Below are 21565 nucleotides of genomic sequence, written 5' to 3' on the forward strand. Positions count from 1 at the left end.
TCATTAATCCCATAGGAAAAAATTAAAATCCTAGGAAAGAAAATCATTAATCCCTTGAAAAAAAAATTTCAGTAAATCCCCGGGGAAAAAATCATTAATCCCACAGAAAAAAATTTAAATCCTTGGAAAAAAAATCATAAATCCCTTGAAAAAATTTTTTTCAGTAAATCCCAGGGGGAAAAATCATTAATCCCATAAAAAAAATTTAAATCCTAGGAAAAAAATCATTAATCCCTTGAAAAAAAATTCATTAAATCCCCGAGGAAAAAATCATTAATCCCACAGAAAAAAATTTAAATCCTAGGAAAAAAAATCATTAATCCCTTGAAAAAAAAATTTCAGTAAATCCCTAGAAAAAAATTCATTAATCCCATAGAAAAAAATTTAAATCCTAGGAAAAAAAAATCATTAATCCCTTGAACAAAATTTTCAGTAAATCCCCGGGGGAAATAAATCATTAATCCCATAGAAAAAAATTTAAATCCTAGGAAAAAAAATCATTAATCCCTTGAAAAAAAAATTCATTAAATCCCCGGGGAAAAAAATCATTAATCCCACAGAAAAAAATTTAAATCCTAGGAAAAAAAATCATTAATCCCTTGAAAAAAATTTCAGTAAATCTCCCTAGAAAAAAATTCATTAATCCCATAGGAAAAATTTAAATCCTAGGAAAAAAAAATCATTAATCCATTGAAAAAAAATTTCAGTAAATCCCGGGGGAACAAAATGGAATTAGAAGCACTTGAGGAAGGGAGGTAGCGAGGGACTACTAAAAATAATCCTAAAAATAATTCCCTGACATTGTGGTTTTAATTATAATTAGAGTATGAAAGAACTGGCCTTAGCTAACTGTTATTACGGCATCCTAGGAGAAAAAAAAACAAAAAAAAAAACACAGGATTTCTGCCGTGAATTTCAAATGTAATCTATGATTCTATAATTCCATTTGGGGGATTTAGGAAAATATAATCATGTAATCTATGTATAGTACATTTGTACGACGGAAGAAAGCAATCACGCAGTAGATTACATATATATATATATATATATATATATATATATATATATATATATATATATATATATATATATATATATATATTGAATCATTACTTAATGCAGTTTTGATATAGTTAACAACCCCTAAAGCTTTCAGAATCATTTCAAAATTATAATCGAATTTTTAATCTTGTTTTCCACTAACAATATTACATTTAGAACGAACAGTATATATATATATATATATATATATATATATATATATATATATATATATATATATATATATATATGTTCGAGTTACGTGACCGATTATATAAGGAATTTTGTGTATATCATATATCATTAAATAAGGCCATTCATAGATACGAAAATAGACAAGATATAGCGTTTCCTTCTTCAAATATCTACATAACTGAGATAGAAGTAATGTGTATAGATTGATATACATTTATGATAACTGTGAACAGACTATGCGGTGTTTGATGATATATATTTTGCATATAGATCGGATACAAGGTTCATATATGTGAGTATTTAGTCCATATATGTGGATATATGATCCATATATGTGGGTAACTCGTCCATGTATGTGGGTAACTGGTCCATGTATGTGGATAACTGGTCCACAGATGCGGGTTAATTGGTCCATATATGTGGGTAACTGGTTCATACATGTGCGGTAAATATATGTGGGTAACTGGTCCATATATATGGGGTAATTGGTCCACATATGTGGGGTAACTGGTCCATATATGTGGTTTAACTGGTCTTTATATGCAAGTCCCTGTGTGCTTTGATCGTTAAAACGGGTGTTCCTATAACACGGTCCATACAAGCGGGAGGTGTTAGGTCTGGTCCACTATAACCGAGTCACAGTAACAACACAGGATAATTAGCGTAGATCAGTTGTTAAACCTAACCTAGTCATGCTGTGTTAGGTATTGCAGCACCGTCTAGCGCTATAGCTATGTTGGCTTCGTCCTGCTATGCTGATTAAAACCCAACACAGCTGTGAACCCGTGGATTAATCCAGCCCTTAACGTGTCCATTGTATTAATCATTCTCACTTTTAATCAGTCTATTAATCACAGCTTCTTAATCAGTCAAGCTGTGTTACGGGCGGGCCCAGCTATGTTGTACCAGTCACGCTGTGTTAATAGGTCTACTTATGTACTTATGTATGTATATAAGTCTACTTATGTATGTATATAAGTCTACTTATGTACTTATGTATGTACATAAGTCTACTTATGTACTTATGTATGTATATAAGTCTACTTATGTATGTATATAAGTCTACTTATGTACTTATGTATGTATATAAGTCTACTTATGTACTTATGTATGTATATAAGTCTACTTATGTACTTATGTATGTATATAAGTCTACTTATGTACTTATGTATGTATATAAGTCTACTTATGTACTTATGTATGTATATAAGTCTACTTATGTATGTATATAAGTCTACTTATGTACTTATGTATGTACATAAGTCTACTTATGTACTTATGTATGTATATAAGTCTACTTATGTATGTATATAAGTCTACTTATGTACTTATGTATGTATATAAGTCTACTTATGTACTTATGTATGTATATAAGTCTACTTATGTACTTATGTATGTATATAAGTCTACTTATGTACTTATGTATGTATATAAGTCTACTTATGTACTTATGTATATAAGTCTACTTAAGTACTTATGTATGTATATGTCTACTTATGTACTTATGTATGTATATATGTCTAATTATGTACTTATGTATGTATATAAGTCTACTTATGTACTTATGTATGTATATAAGTCTACTTATGTACTTATGTATGTATATAAGTCTACTTATGTACTTATGTATATAAGTCTACTTAAGTACTTATGTATGTATATAAGTCTACTTATGTACTTACGTATGTATATAAGAGTACTTATGTACTTATGTATGTATGTAAGTCTACTTATGTACTTATGTATGTATATAAGTCTACTTATGTACTTATGTATGTATATAAGTCTACTTATGTACTTATGTATGTATATAAGTCTACTTATGTACTTATGTATGTATATAAGTCTACTTATGTACTTATGTATGTATATGTCTACTTATGTACTTATGTATGCATATAAGTCTACTTATGTACACACACACACACACACACACACACATGCGCGCGCTCGCGCGCATCTTGGGTGGATTCCATGTAAGGTCTATTAGAATTTACTAATGACCTTAATTACCTTAATTACCTTAGAAATAGTCGTGGCTACGTCGGCCGAAGGTAATTAATTACCATGACCGCTAATGAAGGCGCGCGCGCGCGCGCAGTCTATCTTATCCGTTATCTTCCTCTGATATCTATCTATCCCCCTCTTGATATCTTGTTTATATATATACACTGGTGCTGAGTTACGAATGCATTTATACATGAGGACCAGGTGTATTATGGATGGGGGGGGCGGGGGGGGGCCATGGGGGTGGTGGGGGAGTGGGATTGGAGAGGGGGGGAGGGCATGGGGGGTGGTGGGGGAGTGGGATTGGAGAGGGGGGGAGGGCATGGGGGGTGGTGGGGGAGTGGGATTGGAGAGGGGGGGAGGGCATGGGGGGTGGTGGGGGAGTGGGATTGGAGAGGGGGGGAGGGCATGGGGGGTGGTGGGGGAGTGGGGTTGGCGTGGGGGTCGGGGGCTGGCGTGGGGGGTCGGGGGTTGGCGTGGGGGGTCGGGGGTTGGCGTGGGGGGTCGGGGGTTGGCGTGGGGGGTCGGGGGTTGGCGTGGGGGGTCGGGGGTTGGCGTGGGGGGTCGGGGGTTGGCGTGGGGGTCGGGGGTTGGCGTGGGGGGTCGGGGGTTGGCGTGGGGGGTCGGGGGTTGGCGTGGGGGTCGGGGGTTGGCGTGGGGGGTCGGGGGTTGGCGTGGAGCGTCAGAGATATCCATTCTGATGTTGAAATATACATAGAGGAGATCACAGAGGATTTCTGTGTCTGTGTCTGTGTCTGTGTTTCTGTGTCTGTGTCTGTGTTTCTGTGTCTGTGTCTGTGTTTCTGTGTCTGTGTCTGTGTGTCTGTGTCTGTGTTTCTGTTTCTGTGTCTGTGTTTCTGTGTTTGCTTTCTGTGTCTGTGTTTCTGTTTCTGTGTCTGTGTTTCTGTGTTTGCTTTCTGTGTCTGTGTCTGTGTTTCTGTTTCTGTGTCTGTGTTTCTGTGTTTGCTTTCTGTGTCTGTGTTTCTGTTTCTGTGTCTGTGTTTCTGTGTTTGCTTTCTGTGTCTGTGTCTGTGTTTCTGTTTCTGTGTCTGTGTTTCTGTGTTTGCTTTCTGTGCCTGTGTCTGTAGCACAGCTTTATTTGGGGGGGAAGGGGGGGAAGGGGGTTGAGTCTATTTGCATTACGATTTCTTGAGCACGACGGTATACATATGACCCTTGAGCACGACGGTATATACACGACCCTTGAGCACGACGGTATATATACGACCCTTGAGCACGACGGTATATATACGACCCTTGAGCACGACGGTATATATACGACCCTTGAGCACGACGGTATATATACGACCCTTGAGCACGACGGTATACATATGACCCTTGAGCACGACGGTATATATACGACCCTTGAGCACGACGGTATATATACGACCCTTGAGCACGACGGTATATATACGACCCTTGAGCACGACAATACGACCCTTGAACACGACAGTACGACCTGCGACCCCTCTCCCTGGCAGACAGTGGTCCCCACAGAGGGTGGCGTCTGAGATAATCAGATGAAAGTATGATGGATCATACCCATGTGTTACCCAAGTCTCATTAGCCAATTATGGAGGGATGAAAAAAGAGAGAGACGATTCAGCCAATGCTAATTTGATGACAAAATAATGATTGAGTCGGGCCCTTGATCCCCCCCCCCCTCCTCCTACCTACCATGGAAGTAAGACGTGACACTGAAACTGTAATTCAGACACACACACACACACACACACACACACACACACACACACATATATGATTCCAAAAACAAAAAAGTATTTTCTACCAATTGGAAAAAGGAAAAAAAGAGGGTAAATACGATGGCCATCTCAAAGACACAATAATTGACTGATCACCGACGCTATATAAGCTATATCTCTTCCTATATAAGCTATATCTCCTTCTATATAAGCTATATCTCCTCTTATATCTCCTCCTATATAAGCTATATCTCCTCCTATATAAGCTATATCTCCTCCTATATAAGCTATATCTCCTCCTATATAAGCTATATCTCCTCCTATACAAGCTATATCTCCTCCTCCTATATAAGCTATATCTCCTCCTCCTATATAAGCTATATCTCCTCCTATATAAGCTATATCTCCTCCTATATAAGCTATATCTCCTCCTCCTATATAAGCTATATCTCCTCCACCTATATAAGCTATATCTCCTCCTCCTATATAAGCTATATCTCCTCCTATATAAGCTATATCTCCTCCTGGGTCTGTCTATCTAGCCCTGGGGGGGGGGGGGGGGTTCTGTAACGCCAACAAGGAGGAGGGGGTTTCGAACCCTCGCCGCTCGTGGTGTGAAAACCGAACTCACTCACACCACTCGACGCAACCATCGCCATATAGAAAACGGCATGTAGAACAACAACTGAAAAACAAAAACTGGTCTACTGGATGGTAACGAAATACCTTCCAAGTTACTCGCGTTACATCTGGCTTAGGGAAGCCAGTCCTGGTCGACAGTGCTGGTGGAGACCATCACCTGGTAGACGAAAAGGAGAAATCTGGTCGACGGATGGTAGAGCTGGCTCTCTCTCTCTCTCTCTCTCTCTCTCTCTCTCTCTCTCTCTCTCTCTCTCTCTCTCTCTCTCTCTCTCTCAAAGAGGCCTGTACAGGACATGTCTCTGGGTTATGGTCTTTGAAAAAGGCCCACCAGAGTGGTGGCAGGGATGTGGCATACCCCACACAACGGGTCTCGGTTCGAATCCCACCCACCTCTCGTGTAATCTATCTCTCTCTCTCTCTCTCTCTCTCTCTCTCTCTCTCTCTCTATATATATATATATATATATATATATATATATATATATATATATATATACACTTGATCACAGTTTCCCCCGTCAGCGAGGTAGCGCCAGGAAACAGACGAAGAATGGCCCACCCACTCATATACACACAAATACATATATACATAAATCCCCATACACACGCACATATACATACATATATGCATATACATATCAACATATACACATATACGTGAATATACATATCAACATATACACATATACATAAATACACATATCAACATATACACATATACATAAATATACATATCAACATATACACATATACATAAATTGCATACATGTACATACACATACATATATATATATACACATGTACATAGTCATACTTGTAGAAGGGAGGCGCAACACCGGGGTCTGCTGTCGCCAACATTAAATCAAAGTCTAATGAAAATGGGATGTCGGTGTGATACACACTTCCTTTTCAATTTCGGAACGCGTTCAGTACGGGAGGATGGGTCGAGGTTGGTCGCTTGCCTGGTTGACTGGCTGGGGTGGTGGGGGGGGGGGGTTAGGTCTAGAGAGAGAGAGAGAGAGAGAGAGAATGGGAGAGGGGCGAGGGGGAGGGGAGGGAAGGGGGTTGGTAACTTGACTAAATGAAGCAGGATAATTTATTATTCATGAGAAATTACCGCCAGGCACTATGAGAAATTGGTAAATTATCTGCACTGGAGACGAGAGAGAGAGAAGAAAAAAGAAAGAAAAAAAGAAAAATGGAAAAAACCTACTCCCGTTTTCTTTCTTTCTTCCCTTTTTCTTTTACGATTCCATCGAAAGTGGAATCATTTTCGTTGTATGACCGAGAGGTATGTTGTATGTTGTAGAGGTATGTTGTATGTTGTAGAGGTATGTTGTATGTTGTAGAGGTATGTTGTATGTTGTAGATGTATGTTGTATGTTGTAGAGGTATGTTGTATGTTGTAGAGGTATGTTGTATGTTGTAGAGGTATGTTGTATGTTGTAGAAGTATGTTGTATGCTGTAGAGGTATGTTGTATGTTGTAGAGAGGTATGTTGTATGTTGTAGAGGTATGTTGTATGTTGTAGAGGTATGTTGTATGTTGTAGAGGTATGTTGTATGTTGTAGAGGTATGTTGTATGCTGTAGAGGTATGTTGTATGTTATAGAGGTATGTTGTGTGTTGTAGAGGTATGTTGTATGTTGTAGAGGTATGTTGTATGTTGTAGAGGTATGTTGTATGTTGTAGAGGTATGTTGTATGTTGTAGAGGTATGTTGTATGTTGTAGAGGTATGTTGTATGTTGTAGAGGTATGTTGTATGTTGTAGAGGTATGTTGTATGTTGTAGAGGTATGTTGTATGTTGTAGAGGTATATGTTGTATGCTGTAGAGGTATGTTGTATGTTGTAGAGGTATGTTGTATGTTGTAGAGGTATGTTGTATGTTGTAGAGGTATGTTGTATGTTGTAGAGGTATGTTGTATGTTGTAGAGGTATATGTTGTATGCTGTAGAGGTATATGTTGTATGTTGTAGATGTATGTTGTATGTTGTAGAGGTATGTTGTATGTTGTAGAGGTATATGTTGTATGTTGTAGATGTATGTTGTATGTTGTATTATCCCAGGGTAAATTGTTATCTAAAAGGGGGGGAGGGGGGACAGACACCTTAATTACGTGTCTTGTACCGGCGCTTCTGGGGGTTGTACAACTGAGGTTATGAGTTGTGACGCAAACCTCTCTCTCTCTCTCTCTCTCTCTCTCTCTCTCTCTCTCTCTCTCTCTCTCTCTCTCTCTCTCTCTAACGCTTCATAAACACGCGCGTGCGCACGCACAATCCCGCACATGTCATTAAGACACACCCCCCCCCCCAGAGAAAATGGCCCAATCTACGGGGGTTATTTCCAACAGGAAGGGAAAACCTAACCACATCAAATGGGATTCGAACCCCCTCCCTCACCACTCACATAAGAATGTCACCCTTGGAGTCCAGCGCCATAAAGACGCGATTTCACTGAAAGCACATCGCTCGTTCGAGGCAATGGCGTCATCCACAGAGGAATATCAACCTTAAAGCCTGGTGTCGTAGAGGCGAGAGTCCGCACGGAGCATTATTAATCAGTGAGGGCGGCAAGAATGTGCTATGATAGACTCATTCTTTCTCCCAGAGTGTTCGTAAGGTCGAAAAACCAGCCCCCTTCACCCAGTGTCGTGAGCATAAGACACGCCAAATCCCTCTGTGGTGGTGTTACCTTACGACACAGAGAGACGTCTGTGTTACTTGCCCAGGAGCAGTGTTACTTGCCTAGGAGCTGTGTTACTTGCCCAGGAGCAGTGTTACTTGCCTAGGAGCTGTGTTACTTGCCCAGGAGCAGTGTTACTTGCCCAGGAGCAGTGTTACTTGCCCAGGAGCTGTGTTACTTGCCCAGGAGCAGTGTTACTTGCCCAGGAGCAGTGTTACTTGCCCAGGAGCTGTGTTACTTGCCCAGGAGCAGTGTTACTTGCCCAGGAGCAGTGTTACTTGCCCAGGAGCAGTGTTACCTGCCTAGGAGCAGTGTTACTTGCCCAGGAGCAGTGTTACTTGCCTATGAGCAGTGTTACTTGCCCAGGAGCAGTGTTACTTGCCTAGGAGCTGTGTTACTTGCCTAGGAGCAGTGTTACTTGCCCAGGAGCAGTGTTACTTGCCCAGGAGCAGTGTTACTTGCCCAGGAGCAGTGTTACTTGCCCAGGAGCAGTGTTACTTGCCTAGGAGCAGTGTTACTTGCCCAGGAGCTGTGTTACTTGCCTAGGAGCAGTGTTACTTGCCTAGGAACAGTGTTACTTGCCTAGGAGCAGTGTTACTTGCCCAGGAGCTGTGTTACTTGCCTAGGAGCAGTGTTACTTGCCCAGGAGCTGTGTTACTTGCCTAGGAGCAGTGTTACTTGCCTAGGAACAGTGTTACTTGCCTAGGAGCAGTGTTACTTGCCCAGGAGCAGTGTTACCTGCCTAGGAGCAGTGTTACCTGCCCAGGAGCAGTGTTACCTGCCTAGGAGCAGTGTTACCTGCCTAGGAGCAGTGTTACCTGCCTAGGAGCAGTGTTACCTGCCTAGGAGCAGTGTTACTTTCCCAGGAGCAGTGTTACTTGCCCAGGAGCAGTGTTACTTGCCCAGGAGCAGTGTTACTTGCCTAGGAGCAGCGTTACGTGCCTAGGAGCAGTGTTACTTGCCCAGGAGCAGCGTTACGTGCCTAGGAGCAGCGTTACGTGCCTAGGAGCAGTGTTACTTGCCCAGGAGCAGTGTTACTTGCCCAGGAGCAGTGTTACTTGCCTAGGAGCAGTGTTACTTGCCCAGGAGCAGTGTTACTTGCCCAGGAGCAGTGTTACTTGCCTAGGAGCAGTGTTACTTGCCCAGGAGCAGTGTTACTTGCCCAGGAGCAGTGTTACTTGCCTAGGAGCAGTGTTACTTGCCCAGGAGCAGTGTTACTTGCCTAGGAGCAGTGTTACTTGCCTAGGAGCAGTGTTACTTGCCTAGAAGCAGTGTTACTTGCCTAGAAGCAGTGTTACTCTGGCACCAGGAGCAGTGTTACTTGCCCAGGAGCAGTGTTACTTGCCTAGGAGCAGTGTTACTTGCCTAGAAGCAGTGTTACTTGCCTAGGAACAGTGTTACTCTGGCACCAGGAGCAGTGTTACTTGCTCAGGAGCCGCGTTACTTTTTCCTAGGATCCGTGTTACTTGCCCAGGAGCCGCGTTACTTGTCTAGGATCTGCGTTACTTGCCCAGGAGCAGTGTTACTTGCCCAGGAGCAGTGTTACTTGCCCAGGAGCAGTGTTACTTGCCCAGGAGCAGTGTTACTTGCCTAGGAGCAGTGTTACTTGCCTAGAAGCAGCGTTATTGCCCAGGAGCAGTGTTACTTGCCCAGGAGCAGTGTTACTTGCCCAGGAGCAGTGTTACTTGCCCAGGAGCAGTGTTACTTGGCTAGGAGCAGTTATGTGTTACTTAGTATGGCACCGCTGATTGCCACCTAATATGGCAACTATCTTATTCACTATGGCACTAGGAGACCCATGTTCTATGGCACCGTTATTTCTGTGGCACTGAGCACTGTATGGCACTGTGACCATCGTCTCACTATGGCACTGCTGTATGGCACCTGTTCATCGTCTCACTATGGCACTGCTGTATGGCACTGTGTCCATCGCCTCACTATGGCACTGCTGTATGGCACTGTGTTCATCACCTCACTATGGCACTGCTGTATGGCACCTGTTCATCGCCTCACTATGGCACTGCTGTATGGCACTGTGTTCATCGCCTCACTATGGCACTGCTGTATGGCACTGTGACCATCGTCTCACTATGGCACTGCTGTATGGCACTGTTTACATCGCCTCACTATGGCACTGCTGTATGGCACTGTTTACATCGCCTCACTATAGCACTGCTGTATGGCACTGTGACCATCGTCTCACTATGGCACTGCTGTATGGCACTGTGTTCATCGCCTCACTATGGCACTGCTGTATGGCACCTGTTCATCGCCTCACTGTGGCACTGCTGTATGGCACTGTGTCTACCGTCTCACTATAGCACTGCTGTATGGCACCTGTTTACATCGTCTCACTATAGCACTGCTGTATGGCACTGTTTACATCGCCTCACTATGGCACTGCTGTATGGCACTGTGTTCATCGCCTCACTATTCCACTGCTGTATGGCACTGTGTTCATCGCCTCACTATGGCACTGCTGTATGGCACTGTGACCATCGTCTCACTATGGCACTGCTGTATGGCACCTGTTCATCACCTCACTACGGCACTGCTGTATGGCACCTGTTTACATCGCCTCACTATGGCACTGCTGTATGGCACTGTGACCATCGCCTCACTATGGCACTGCTGTATGGCAACTGTTTACATCGCCTCACTGTGGCACTGCTGTATGGCACTGTGTCCACCGTCTCACTATGGTACTGCTGTATGGCACTGTGTTCATCACCTCACTATGGCACTGCTGTATGGCACCTGTTCATCACCTCACTATGGCACTGCTGTATGGCACTGTGTCCATCGCCTCACTATGGCACTGCTGTATGGCACTGTCCATCGCCTCACTATGGCACTTCCACGTTCCACTCCACTGTTCCACTCACTGTGGCACTGTGGCACTGAAGTGTCATGGCACCGCCCACCATCGCTCCTCCTCTCCCTCACTGACTGACTGATTGAGGCCTCAGAGAGAGAGAGAGAGAGAGAGAGAGAGAGAGAGAGAGAGAGAGAGAGAGAGAGAGAGAGAGAGAGAGAGTGTGTGTATACATGGATACATATGTACGGGCCTCGACACATGTCACCCATTAACACATTCGGATATGGGTGGCCTCTCTCTCTCTCTCTCTCTCTCTCTCTCTCTCTCTCTCTCTCTCTCTCTCTCTCTCTCTCTCTCTCTCTCTTTCTCTCTCTCCCGTATCATATCATATATAATATGATATATAAGGGTCGAACAGCCACGGATATGCTGGTATTCTATACGGGCGAATATATATATATATATATATATATATATATATATATATATATATATATATATATATATATATATATATATAGGCGCACACAAGGTTATATCCTCCAAGGGAAGGCGTAGGAGAAGCAGGTATACCGCGTACGGCACTCGACACACACACTCGGAGACAGGGGTTCGACCCACGTCCGGGAGTTACCTCGGACAACTGACCTCCACGTCGCTCCGACGGGGCCTCACGACGAAGGAGGAAGATGGACTAGAGGAAAAAAAAGGAAGAGGGAGGAGGAGAAGAAGGAGAAGGAGGGAAGAGGGAGGGAGGGAGGGAAGAGGGAGGGAGGGAAGAACATGGTTGTGGCTGGAGTGTCTCGTGCAATTTGCGGGTGAACAACGTCCCTGAGAGACTTAACCATGAAGGCGTGCGATGACCGCCGGTACCTACACTACCTACACTACCTACACTACCTACACTACCTACCTACCTACACTACCTACCTAACTACCTGCCTACCTACACTACCTACACTACCTACCTACCTACACTACCTACCTGCCTACCTCCCTGCCTACACTACCTACCTACCTACCTACCTCCCTACCTACCTACCTACCTACCTACACTACCTACCTGCCTACCTCCCTGCCTACACTACCTACCTACCTACCTACCTCCCTACCTACCTACCTACCTACCTCCCTACCTTCCTACACTACCTACCTGCCTACGTACCTACCTACCTACCTACCTACCTACCTACCTACCCACCTACCTACCTACCTACCTACCCACCTACCTACCTACCCACCTACCCCTCCCTCCTGCAGGAGGAGGAGAGGGGAGGAGGGAGGGACTTCATGAATATCCCGTGTGGATGGCGGGCGGCGCCCCGGAGTGGGTGACCTGGTCAGGGAGGAGGAGGAGGAGGAGGAGGAGGGAAAGAGGAGGGGACGAAGGAGGAGGAGGAGAAGGAGGAGGGTAAGAGGAGGGGACGAAGGAGGAGGAGGAGGAGGAGGGGTCGAAGGAGGAGGAGGAGGAGGAGGGAAAAAGGAGGGGACGAAGGAGGAGGAGGAAAAGGAGGAGGGAAAAAGGAGGGGACGAAGGAGGAGGAGGAGGAGGAGGGAAAGAGGAGGGGTCGAAGGAGGAGGAGGAGGAGGAGGAGGAGCAGGAGGAAGAGGAGGAGGAGAAGGAGAGGGAAAGAGGAGGGGTCGAAGGAGGAGGAGGAGGAGGAGGTGGAGATAGAAGGTCGGGTCAGGGGACCCCCACCCCTCCCCCCTTCCCTCTCTTTCCCCCTCCCCCCAGGGGGTAAGACCCTCCGTCCCCCTTCCCCTAACCTACACAGTCTCTCTCTCTCTCTCTCTCTCTCTCTCTCTCTCTCTCTCTCTCTCTCTCTCTCTCTCTCTCTCTCTCCCCTCCTACCCCCTCCTAACCCCTCCCTCCCCCCCTCGACCGTGTCCCCTCCGCAGACGGGCTCCCTCCCCCCCTCCCCCCCCAACCGATGATGATGTTTTAAATGCTGCCATAATCCCGCAGGTGCGGCTGCGGGCCTGCGGCTGCGGCTGCATTACGGTCGCGATGGAGAGAGAGAGAGAGAGAGAGAGAGAGAGAGAGAGAGAGAGAGAGAGAGAGAGAGAGAGAGAGAGAGAGTCGATTACACCGCCATCATTATCGTCTCCATCAACGCCATCATCACCATCAACAAGGGAGCCTCATTACCCATCTCTCCAACACACACACACACACACACACACGCACACACACACACACACGCACACACGCACACGCACACACGCACACACACACACACACACACACACACACACACGAGTTCCCTTCTTTCCCCCCCCCCCCCCACCAAACACACGGGGCTTCGCCAACACCTCACGACCTAATCACCACCCTATCTCCACCACGCACCTCCTCCTCCTCCCTCATCAAACCACCCCCCCTCCCCCCTTCTCCCCCCCCCCACCACCACCACCACTGTGAGCAAAATTAGCAAAAGAACAGTGTCAAGGTGGACGGGGCGAGGGGGGGGCGAGGGGGGGCGAGGGGGGGGGGCGAGGGGGGGAGCGAGGGGGGGGGGGGCTGGGGGGGGGACGGGGTGGCCTTCGGGCGTTCAAAACACGACCTGGTTCAAGGTTCACCAGAAAGAAACGTGACCCCAACCCCCCATAGCCCGAATAGGTTCACCGCCGCTACCTGGCTCCCGTGGGCAAGCAAGCACATGGAAGACCCCCCCCCCCCCACATACGTGATATTTTTTTTTTCCCTCATTTTCTTTCATTTCTTTTTCAACGTAAAGAGGGAAAAAAGGGGGGGGGGCGAGCGGGGGGGGGGCGGGGGGGCCTTTGCGTTGGTGTGGAATCCTGAAGGTGATTATATATATATAGATCTTCTGACGAGGCGCGTCTGAGGGAGATAGATAGATAGATAGATAGATAGACAGATAGATATAGACACACACACACACACACCTTTTTCTCCCGCCAGAGAGATACAGACAATTACCAAACTTCAGCTTATCTCAAGAACCAATTACTTGAGTACCTCCTCCTTCCAGGAGGAGGAGGAGGAGGAGAAGGAGGAAGGAGGAGGAGGAAGGAAGGGAGAGAGGAAGGGGTGGTGGTGGTAGGAAGAAGGGGTGGTGGTGGTAGGAAGAAGGGGTGGTGGTGGTAGGAAGGGGTGGTGGTGGTAGGAAGAAGTGGTGGTAGTGGTGGTAGGAGCTGGTCGTGTGAGGTGTGGGACGCGGTGGCAGAGGTCCAACACCAGCTGAAGGACGCAGGAGGAGGTTGAGGCGGGGCGGCGGGGGACACATCGGACATGCCACACTGTCAGGGAAAGGAGACGTCAAGATGTGGTAACCTTCCCTCGCTTGCTCTCTCTCTGGGATCCGACGCGTGGAGAGAGGGCGTTCGTTCGATGGTGGTCCCCTTTCGTCTTCCAGGTTAACTAGTACAGCCACATCGTCTTCCAGCGGCGTCCTAGTCACCTGGTCCAGGTGGAGGATGCTCAATTACATCCCTTGTCCAGCCCTACGCCACGTCCCCTGGTGCGTCAGTCGACTGGTTCACGTACGGTTCAATCCCTAGTCTCCTCCCTCGTACTGCCGAGCCATGATATCCCCTAGTGCACTAGGAAGCCCTTGGTCTATATGGACAGGTCCGCCCCAGGTCGTCCAGGGACTTCAGGTCCCCCTACCCTGGCCTTCTCTGGGGGCCCAGTCTAGACTCGACCACTTCAATAAAACCACGCCACTCATCATCTACAACCCGTCGCGTCTCACACCAAAAAAAAAAGAAATGGACTAAGACGTGAACCCTCCACTCCAACACATCAACAGGGGCGATCCGACCATCCCATACAGTAGGCAGATCAACCACTCTACGCTTCAACATAGCACTGTAGGACATCCATCCATCCATCCACCCTCCCTCCCTCTCCACCACTCTAACACAGGAGGGAGAGGAGAGGGAGAGAACACAGCAAAGAAACTCCTCCTCCTCCCTCCCTCCCTCCAACAAAGCCTGCAGCAGATAACGTGAGACGTACGACCTCTCGTGTGTGTGATAAGGTCATACCATCTGATGTATTCGCTTGTAAGCCTGGCATGCCCTTCAACACAGGCACACACACACACACACACACACACACACACACACACACACCACAATACCTGGATCATGACTCGATCTTGACGGCCCTCAAACTCCAGGAGGAGGCAGAGGAAGAAGGAGGAGGAGGAGGAGGAGGAGGAGAAGGAGGAGGAGGAGCAACAACAACCCCCCCCCCCTCCAAAAAGAGAGGGAAGACGAACACCACCTTGCAGGAGGAGGAGGAGGAGGAAGAAGAGGAAGAAGAAGAAGAAGAAGAAGAAGAAGAAGAAGAAGAAGAAGAAGAAGAAGAACTCTAACTTGGAGGGGAAGAGGTAGTAGGAACTGGACTCAAACTTAAAGTCTAAAATATAAAAGTGTGTCCACAACACACTCACCATCTCCTCACCACTACCACACCCAACTTCTCCCACAAGTTAAACTCTGGACCTCCCCAGTGGGGGAGGTAAAACTCCCGAGGAAGACTCTCCCCCCCCCCCAGGGAGGCTGTTGTGGCAGACGAGACCCCCGAGACCAGAACGCGAGGACAGGGTACCCCCAGGTCTCGAACAGCACCCGTCCACGAGACGCAACGAAGGTCTCGTCCATGGGGGCGAGACAGACCTCAACGAAGATCTCGTCCATATAGAGACATCACACACACCCCCATCTCCCCCCCAGGCTGAGAGACTTCTCCTCGGTCTCGATCCAGAAACAACATCTCCAGAGAGACCAACACACACACACACACACACACACACACACAGGAGCATCACACCCCCCCATCGCCTTGCCAGACCTATGTCCAAATGCTGTCTCAAGCGACCAACACACACACACACGCTCTCTCTCTCCCCAGGACCTGAGAGAGAGAGAGAGAGAGAGAGAGAGAGAGAGAGAGAGAGAGAGAGAGAGAGAGAGAGAGGCGTATTGTCTCGAGTGCATGTCCTCCGAAACTGGGAAGTGGGTCCTTCAGGAACTCCTTCTCTGGCCAGAGATGGGTCAAGAAAGAAAGAGAGAAAGAAAAAAACACCATGGAATAGTAAGGAATGGGGTGGTGGGGGGGGGGGGGGGAAGGAAGGGGAGGGGGTGGATGGAAAGGGGTTTTCTTTTTTCCCCCTTAATGACGCCCTCCCACACACACAGAGTGGTATAAACTCCTCCTTTCCCATATATATACATATACACACTCCCTCCTCCCATCCCATAGTATAACACGTTCTGCCATCTGTCCCATCTAAATCGGGTCTACCTGCCTCTCTGAACACTTGGGTCGAAAAGCGTATACGCAAAGCGTGCTAAACGGGTCCTTTTAATCACTACCCCATATTCACTGAGTTATGCCTCTGGGTATCTCTTCTCTCTATTCTGAACTAGTTTCTAAATTGGGTTTATCACCAATTTTCCTTGGGAATCCTATTTCCTATTTCTTTTGTTTCTGATTACGAAGTTCAAAGTCATTCTGTTTGTTAATAGTTTTAAACGCGATATCTTTATGCCTTTGTCAGCGTTTAAAGTCCTTTATATTTGGGGTTTAAATGTTTCATCAACTTTTCCTTATACCAATTCTGAGCCTATTTTGTGAGTCATGAAAATATCGCTCCTCTTCGGGAATACCCAATTTCTCTTTCCCCTATTACAATTAACTTTCTCCCAGTGTTTCCCATTCTGTTGAACACGTATTTCCTATTTCTCATTACCCTGATGGATTTTGAAATAGGGGGGGGGGGGGAGAAAGAAGAAAATTTAGCTCCCCATTCCAACTGGAGTTAAGGCATTATAAGTATCTATTCTCCCCACACCCCCACATATCCGCACCCCACAGCCTTCCCTCATCACCCCACACGTCTTCCTCCTCACCCCACACCTCCTCACCCTCCCCACACCCCCATCTTTAGCTCCAGTGGAAATTCCTTTTTCTTTTCCCCCACCTGCATCATACTTTCTCTGACAGCCTATCATAACACAATGGCGGGAGCAAAAGCGATTCAGAAGCGATGATTGGGAGTATACATGGGCGTAAACTCTTCCCTGATCTTCCCCATCGTATATATGTATATATATATATATATATATATATATATATATATATATATATATATATATATATATATATATAACCATGTCTCCATGGTTGTTTAATTTGTTTATGGATGGGGTTGTTAGGGAGGTAAATGCAAGAGTCTTGGAAAGAGGGGCAAGTATGAAGTCTGTTGGGGATGAGAGAGCTTGGGAAGTGAGTCAGTTGTTGTTCGCTGATGATACAGCGCTGGTGGCGGATTCATGTGAGAAACTGCAGAAGCTGGTGACGGAGTTTGGTAAAGTGTGTGGAAGAAGAAAGTTAAGAGTAAATGTGAATAAGAGCAAGGTTATTAGGTACAGTAGGGTTGAGGGTCAAGTCAATTGGGAGGTGAGTTTGAATGGTGAAAAACTGGAGGAAGTGAAGTGTTTTAGATATCTGGGAGTGGATCTGTCAGCGGATGGAACCATGGAAGCGGAAGTGGATCATAGGGTGGGGGAGGGGGCGAAAATTTTGGGAGCCTTGAAAAATGTGTGGAAGTCGAGAACATTATCCCGAAAAGCAAAAATGGGTATGTTTGAAGGAATAGTAGTTCCAACAATGTTGTATGGTTGCGAGGCGTGGGCTATGGATAGAGTTGTGCGCAGGAGGATGGATGTGCTGGAAATGAGATGTTTGAGGACAATGTGTGGTGTGAGGTGGTTTGATCGAGTAAGTAACGTAAGGGTAAGAGAGATGTGTGGAAATAAAAAGAGCGTGGTTGAGAGAGCAGAAGAGGGTGTTTTGAAATGGTTTGGGCACATGGAGAGAATGAGTGAGGAAAGATTGACCAAGAGGATATATGTGTCGGAGGTGGAGGGAACGAGGAGAAGAGGGAGACCAAATTGGAGGTGGAAAGATGGAGTGAAAAGGATTTTGTGTGATCGGGGCCTGAACATGCAGGAGGGTGAAAGGAGGGCAAGGAATAGAGTGAATTGGAGCGATGTGGTATACAGGGGTTGACGTGCTGTCAGTGGATTGAATCAAGGCATGTGAAGCGTCCGGGGTAAACCATGGAAAGCTGTGTAGGTATGTATATTTCCGTGTGTGGACGTGTGTATGTACATGTGTATGGGGGGGGTTGGGCCATTTCTTTCGTCTGTTTCCTTGCGCTACCTCGCAAACGCGGGAGACAGCGACAAAGTCTAAAAAAAAAAAAAAAAAAAAAAAAAAAAAAAAAAAAAATATATATATATATATATATATATATATATATATATATATATATACATTGCTCTCTCTCTCTCTCTCTCTCTCTCTCTCTCTCTCTCTCTCTCTATCTATCTATCTATCTATCTATGCAATGTCATAATATGGAGACAGACGATAGTTAGACCCCGTGCTCTCGTTCGATGTTTAAATCCGAGATTAATTACTGTAATTACTGTAATTAGTGATTAAGGAGGTTGATGATATGAACTGGTGCGTGTGCGTGTGTGTGTGTGCGTGTGTGTGTGTGTGTGTTTACAGGTGCGGGCAAGCAACACACACACACACACTCACACACACACACACACACACACACAACTTCCAAACAAACACAAAACAAAAATACCTGGCCATATATTTTTTTTCGTTTCTCCACATTAAAAAAAAATTAATTCTTGGAGGCCAAGATCTCATGACGCATGGGCAAAGTTGTGACAAATGACTTTCTCACGACGGGGCTGAGAGAGAGAGAGAGAGAGAGAGAGAGAGAGAGAGAGAGAGAGAGAGAGAGAGAGAGAGAGAGAGAGAGAGAGAGAGAGGACCCAAAATCGAAGCAACAACCATGATTCATTAAGGATATACACAGAAGGCGAAGATGGGTAAAATTCCCCCCCCCCCCCCTTTTACGCCCCCTCTCTCATTTTCATGAGGGTGGGGTGGGGGGGGGGTGTAATGAATTAGAGAAAACAACACAAAAACAACGAGTAGAAGAAAACGGAAGGAAGGAAGGAAGGAAAGGAAGCGGTGACTAAACCATCAAACAAACAACCAAGACACGTCATTTCACCATTGATAACCACATGACAAAGTGATGACCATCTGATGGCTACCACCATCTCTAATGACCACAACCTCTAGGGGGGTTAACAACCCACCATCGCGCATGACACAGACCCTCCGTCATTCACAGTAACCATGCGCAACACTGCATCATCATGCATACTTTATGCGCAACGTAACGTCGGAAAATGTATTCGTTGTGCACACTACACACACACACACACACACACACACACACACACACACACACACACACACACACACACACATCTCCCCACTTCTTGACCTGGGGTCCCACCCAGCTGGCGTGGCTGCCTCCCTGGGCGCTGCAGGAGAACGTACATAAGAGCGGGGTGATCCCATGGGATGAAGGTAACTTCCCACAACACACGTAGGTCGAAGTGAAAATGACCCGAGTGAAACGTGGGTGTGGCTCCCCGTTTTCTTTCTCCAGGGGAGGGAAGGTTGAATTAACATGTTAACACTAGCGAGGTTGTCGTCTGGGATGTAGTCTCAAAATTCTTCTTAACCAGCCTGTCCATGGTTCGATGCCTCTGCCCTCAAACCCATCGCTAGAACACTCACACACAGATATAATTTTCATTAAGTAATCCCCAACACAGATCTGAGCTTGTAATTACTTTCCAAAGTAATTCCCCAACACAGATCTGAGCTTGTAATTACTTTCCAAAATAATCTCAAATCCAACCTTTGGGAAAATCCTGTTACGAAATAAGGTAAGTGTAAGGTAACGAAGCGACTTACCTTACTTCCTTCTTACCTAAGTCTACAGACGGAGCAACACATACCTGAAATAAAAGATAAGAAATAATACGTAACAATAATGTATAATATCTATCTATCTATCTATCTATCTCTCTATCTATCTATCTATCTATCTATCTATCTATATATATATATATATATATATATATATATATATATATATATATATATGATGGATGAACAGGCATATTACATCTCTATTTAAAGAAAATTGGAATAAACATATAAGAAATACCACTTTAGGTATGTGTGTGTGTGTGTGTGTGTGTGTGTGTGTGTGTGTGTGTGTGTGTGTGTGTGTGTGTGTGTGTGTGTGTGCAACGTTATCAATGAACGGAAAGGAGTACAAAGTAATGGAAGAGCCCCTCATTCCTCAGGCGTACATCACCAATTCCCCTGCTACTTATTGCTGCGCAGCCTAGAAACTGTAGGATCCCCATATAAAGAAAAAGGATACTGGGAAAATATATATATATATATATATATATATATATATATATATATATATATATATATATATATATATATATATATAATTCCAGCATCACGCTGAGAATTACGCTACGTTTTCTTCTTCGTCCTGTAATTTTACACTTTACTTACGTCACAGTTGTATACGACAGGGAATTCACAGCATGTAATTACGGCGGGGGGGTAATTAATTACCCCTCCTAATTACAGAGAGAGTGAATGAAAGATGGTCGTAGTAATACTAAGAATTTGTAGACTTAAACAGGTCAAAAGATTTATACAGACTTGGTTATATACATATATGAAAAAAAACTTCCTCCTTCATTCATAGCTTCATTCCATCTGGGAATGCATTCAATATATCATTTCTTTCCTGCAACAGATACTATCATAATTACTTATGCGAGCGGGGAGAAAGGAACTGATAAAGCCAAAAGTTTAGTTTCGGGTAACCTTGGGAAAATATAATCCAAATATAATCTAGAGGTAGAATATAATCCATATATAATCTAAAGGCAAAATATAATCCAAACATAATCTCAAGGCAAAATATAATCCAAATATAATCTAAAGGCAAAATATAATCCAAATATAATCTAAAGGCAAAATATAATGGCGAAGGTAACAATAAATATTTCAAAGGTGGAAATTACCCCATTTTTATGAAATCGTTGTTACCAATTACCTCGAGCTGCCGCTGTATATGTATATCGTACATGAATAAATCAATCAATTTTGAACAACCTGAACAGATGGAGGTAAAAGAAAATGTAATTTACCGATTCGGTCTGGGTGTTGTGCCTGAGCACGGTGCGCGAGCCTTGCAACATGGTCGTGTGTTGCAAGGCCATCTGCAGGTAACGGGTCTGCGAGTAATACGTTACTACTTGGTTGGCGATGAGATAACGCTCGGGGGGGGGGGGGGGAAGTAACGCCTTCAAGCGTTTTCTTTTAATGGTGACGTAACGCTTTGAGTACGATGACGCAACGATTTGAGTACGATGACGTAACGCTTTGAGTACGATGACGTAATGATTTGAGTACGATGACGTAATGATTTGAGTACGCTGACGTAACGCTTTGAGTACGATGGCGTAAAGTCCTTGAGTACGATGACGTAACGCTTTGAGTACGATGGCGTAAAGT

At 45.3% G+C, this 21565-nt stretch overlaps 2 protein-coding genes across 5 annotated transcripts in view; both read right to left on the bottom strand.

The window, feature by feature from the left end:
• The window catches only part of LOC139761441 (pleckstrin homology domain-containing family G member 5-like), a 593230-nt gene that overhangs the window by 281220 nt on the left and 290445 nt on the right, over nucleotides 1-21565 (bottom strand). The gene's annotated exons all lie outside the window — the stretch shown is intronic.
• LOC139761495 (uncharacterized) lies at nucleotides 5562-15759 on the bottom strand. Its single transcript, XM_071685758.1, has 4 exons — nucleotides 15671-15759; nucleotides 11381-11460; nucleotides 7716-7834; nucleotides 5562-5857 (listed from the first exon to the last, which is right to left on the bottom strand). The coding sequence occupies exons 1-4, from the start codon at nucleotides 15757-15759 to the stop codon at nucleotides 5690-5692; spliced, it is 456 nt and encodes a 151-aa protein (XP_071541859.1). The 3' UTR covers nucleotides 5562-5689.

The sequence above is a fragment of the Panulirus ornatus genome, chromosome 40 (genome assembly GCF_036320965.1).
Source record: "Panulirus ornatus isolate Po-2019 chromosome 40, ASM3632096v1, whole genome shotgun sequence".
NCBI classification, from domain to species: Eukaryota; Metazoa; Arthropoda; class Malacostraca; order Decapoda; family Palinuridae; genus Panulirus; species Panulirus ornatus.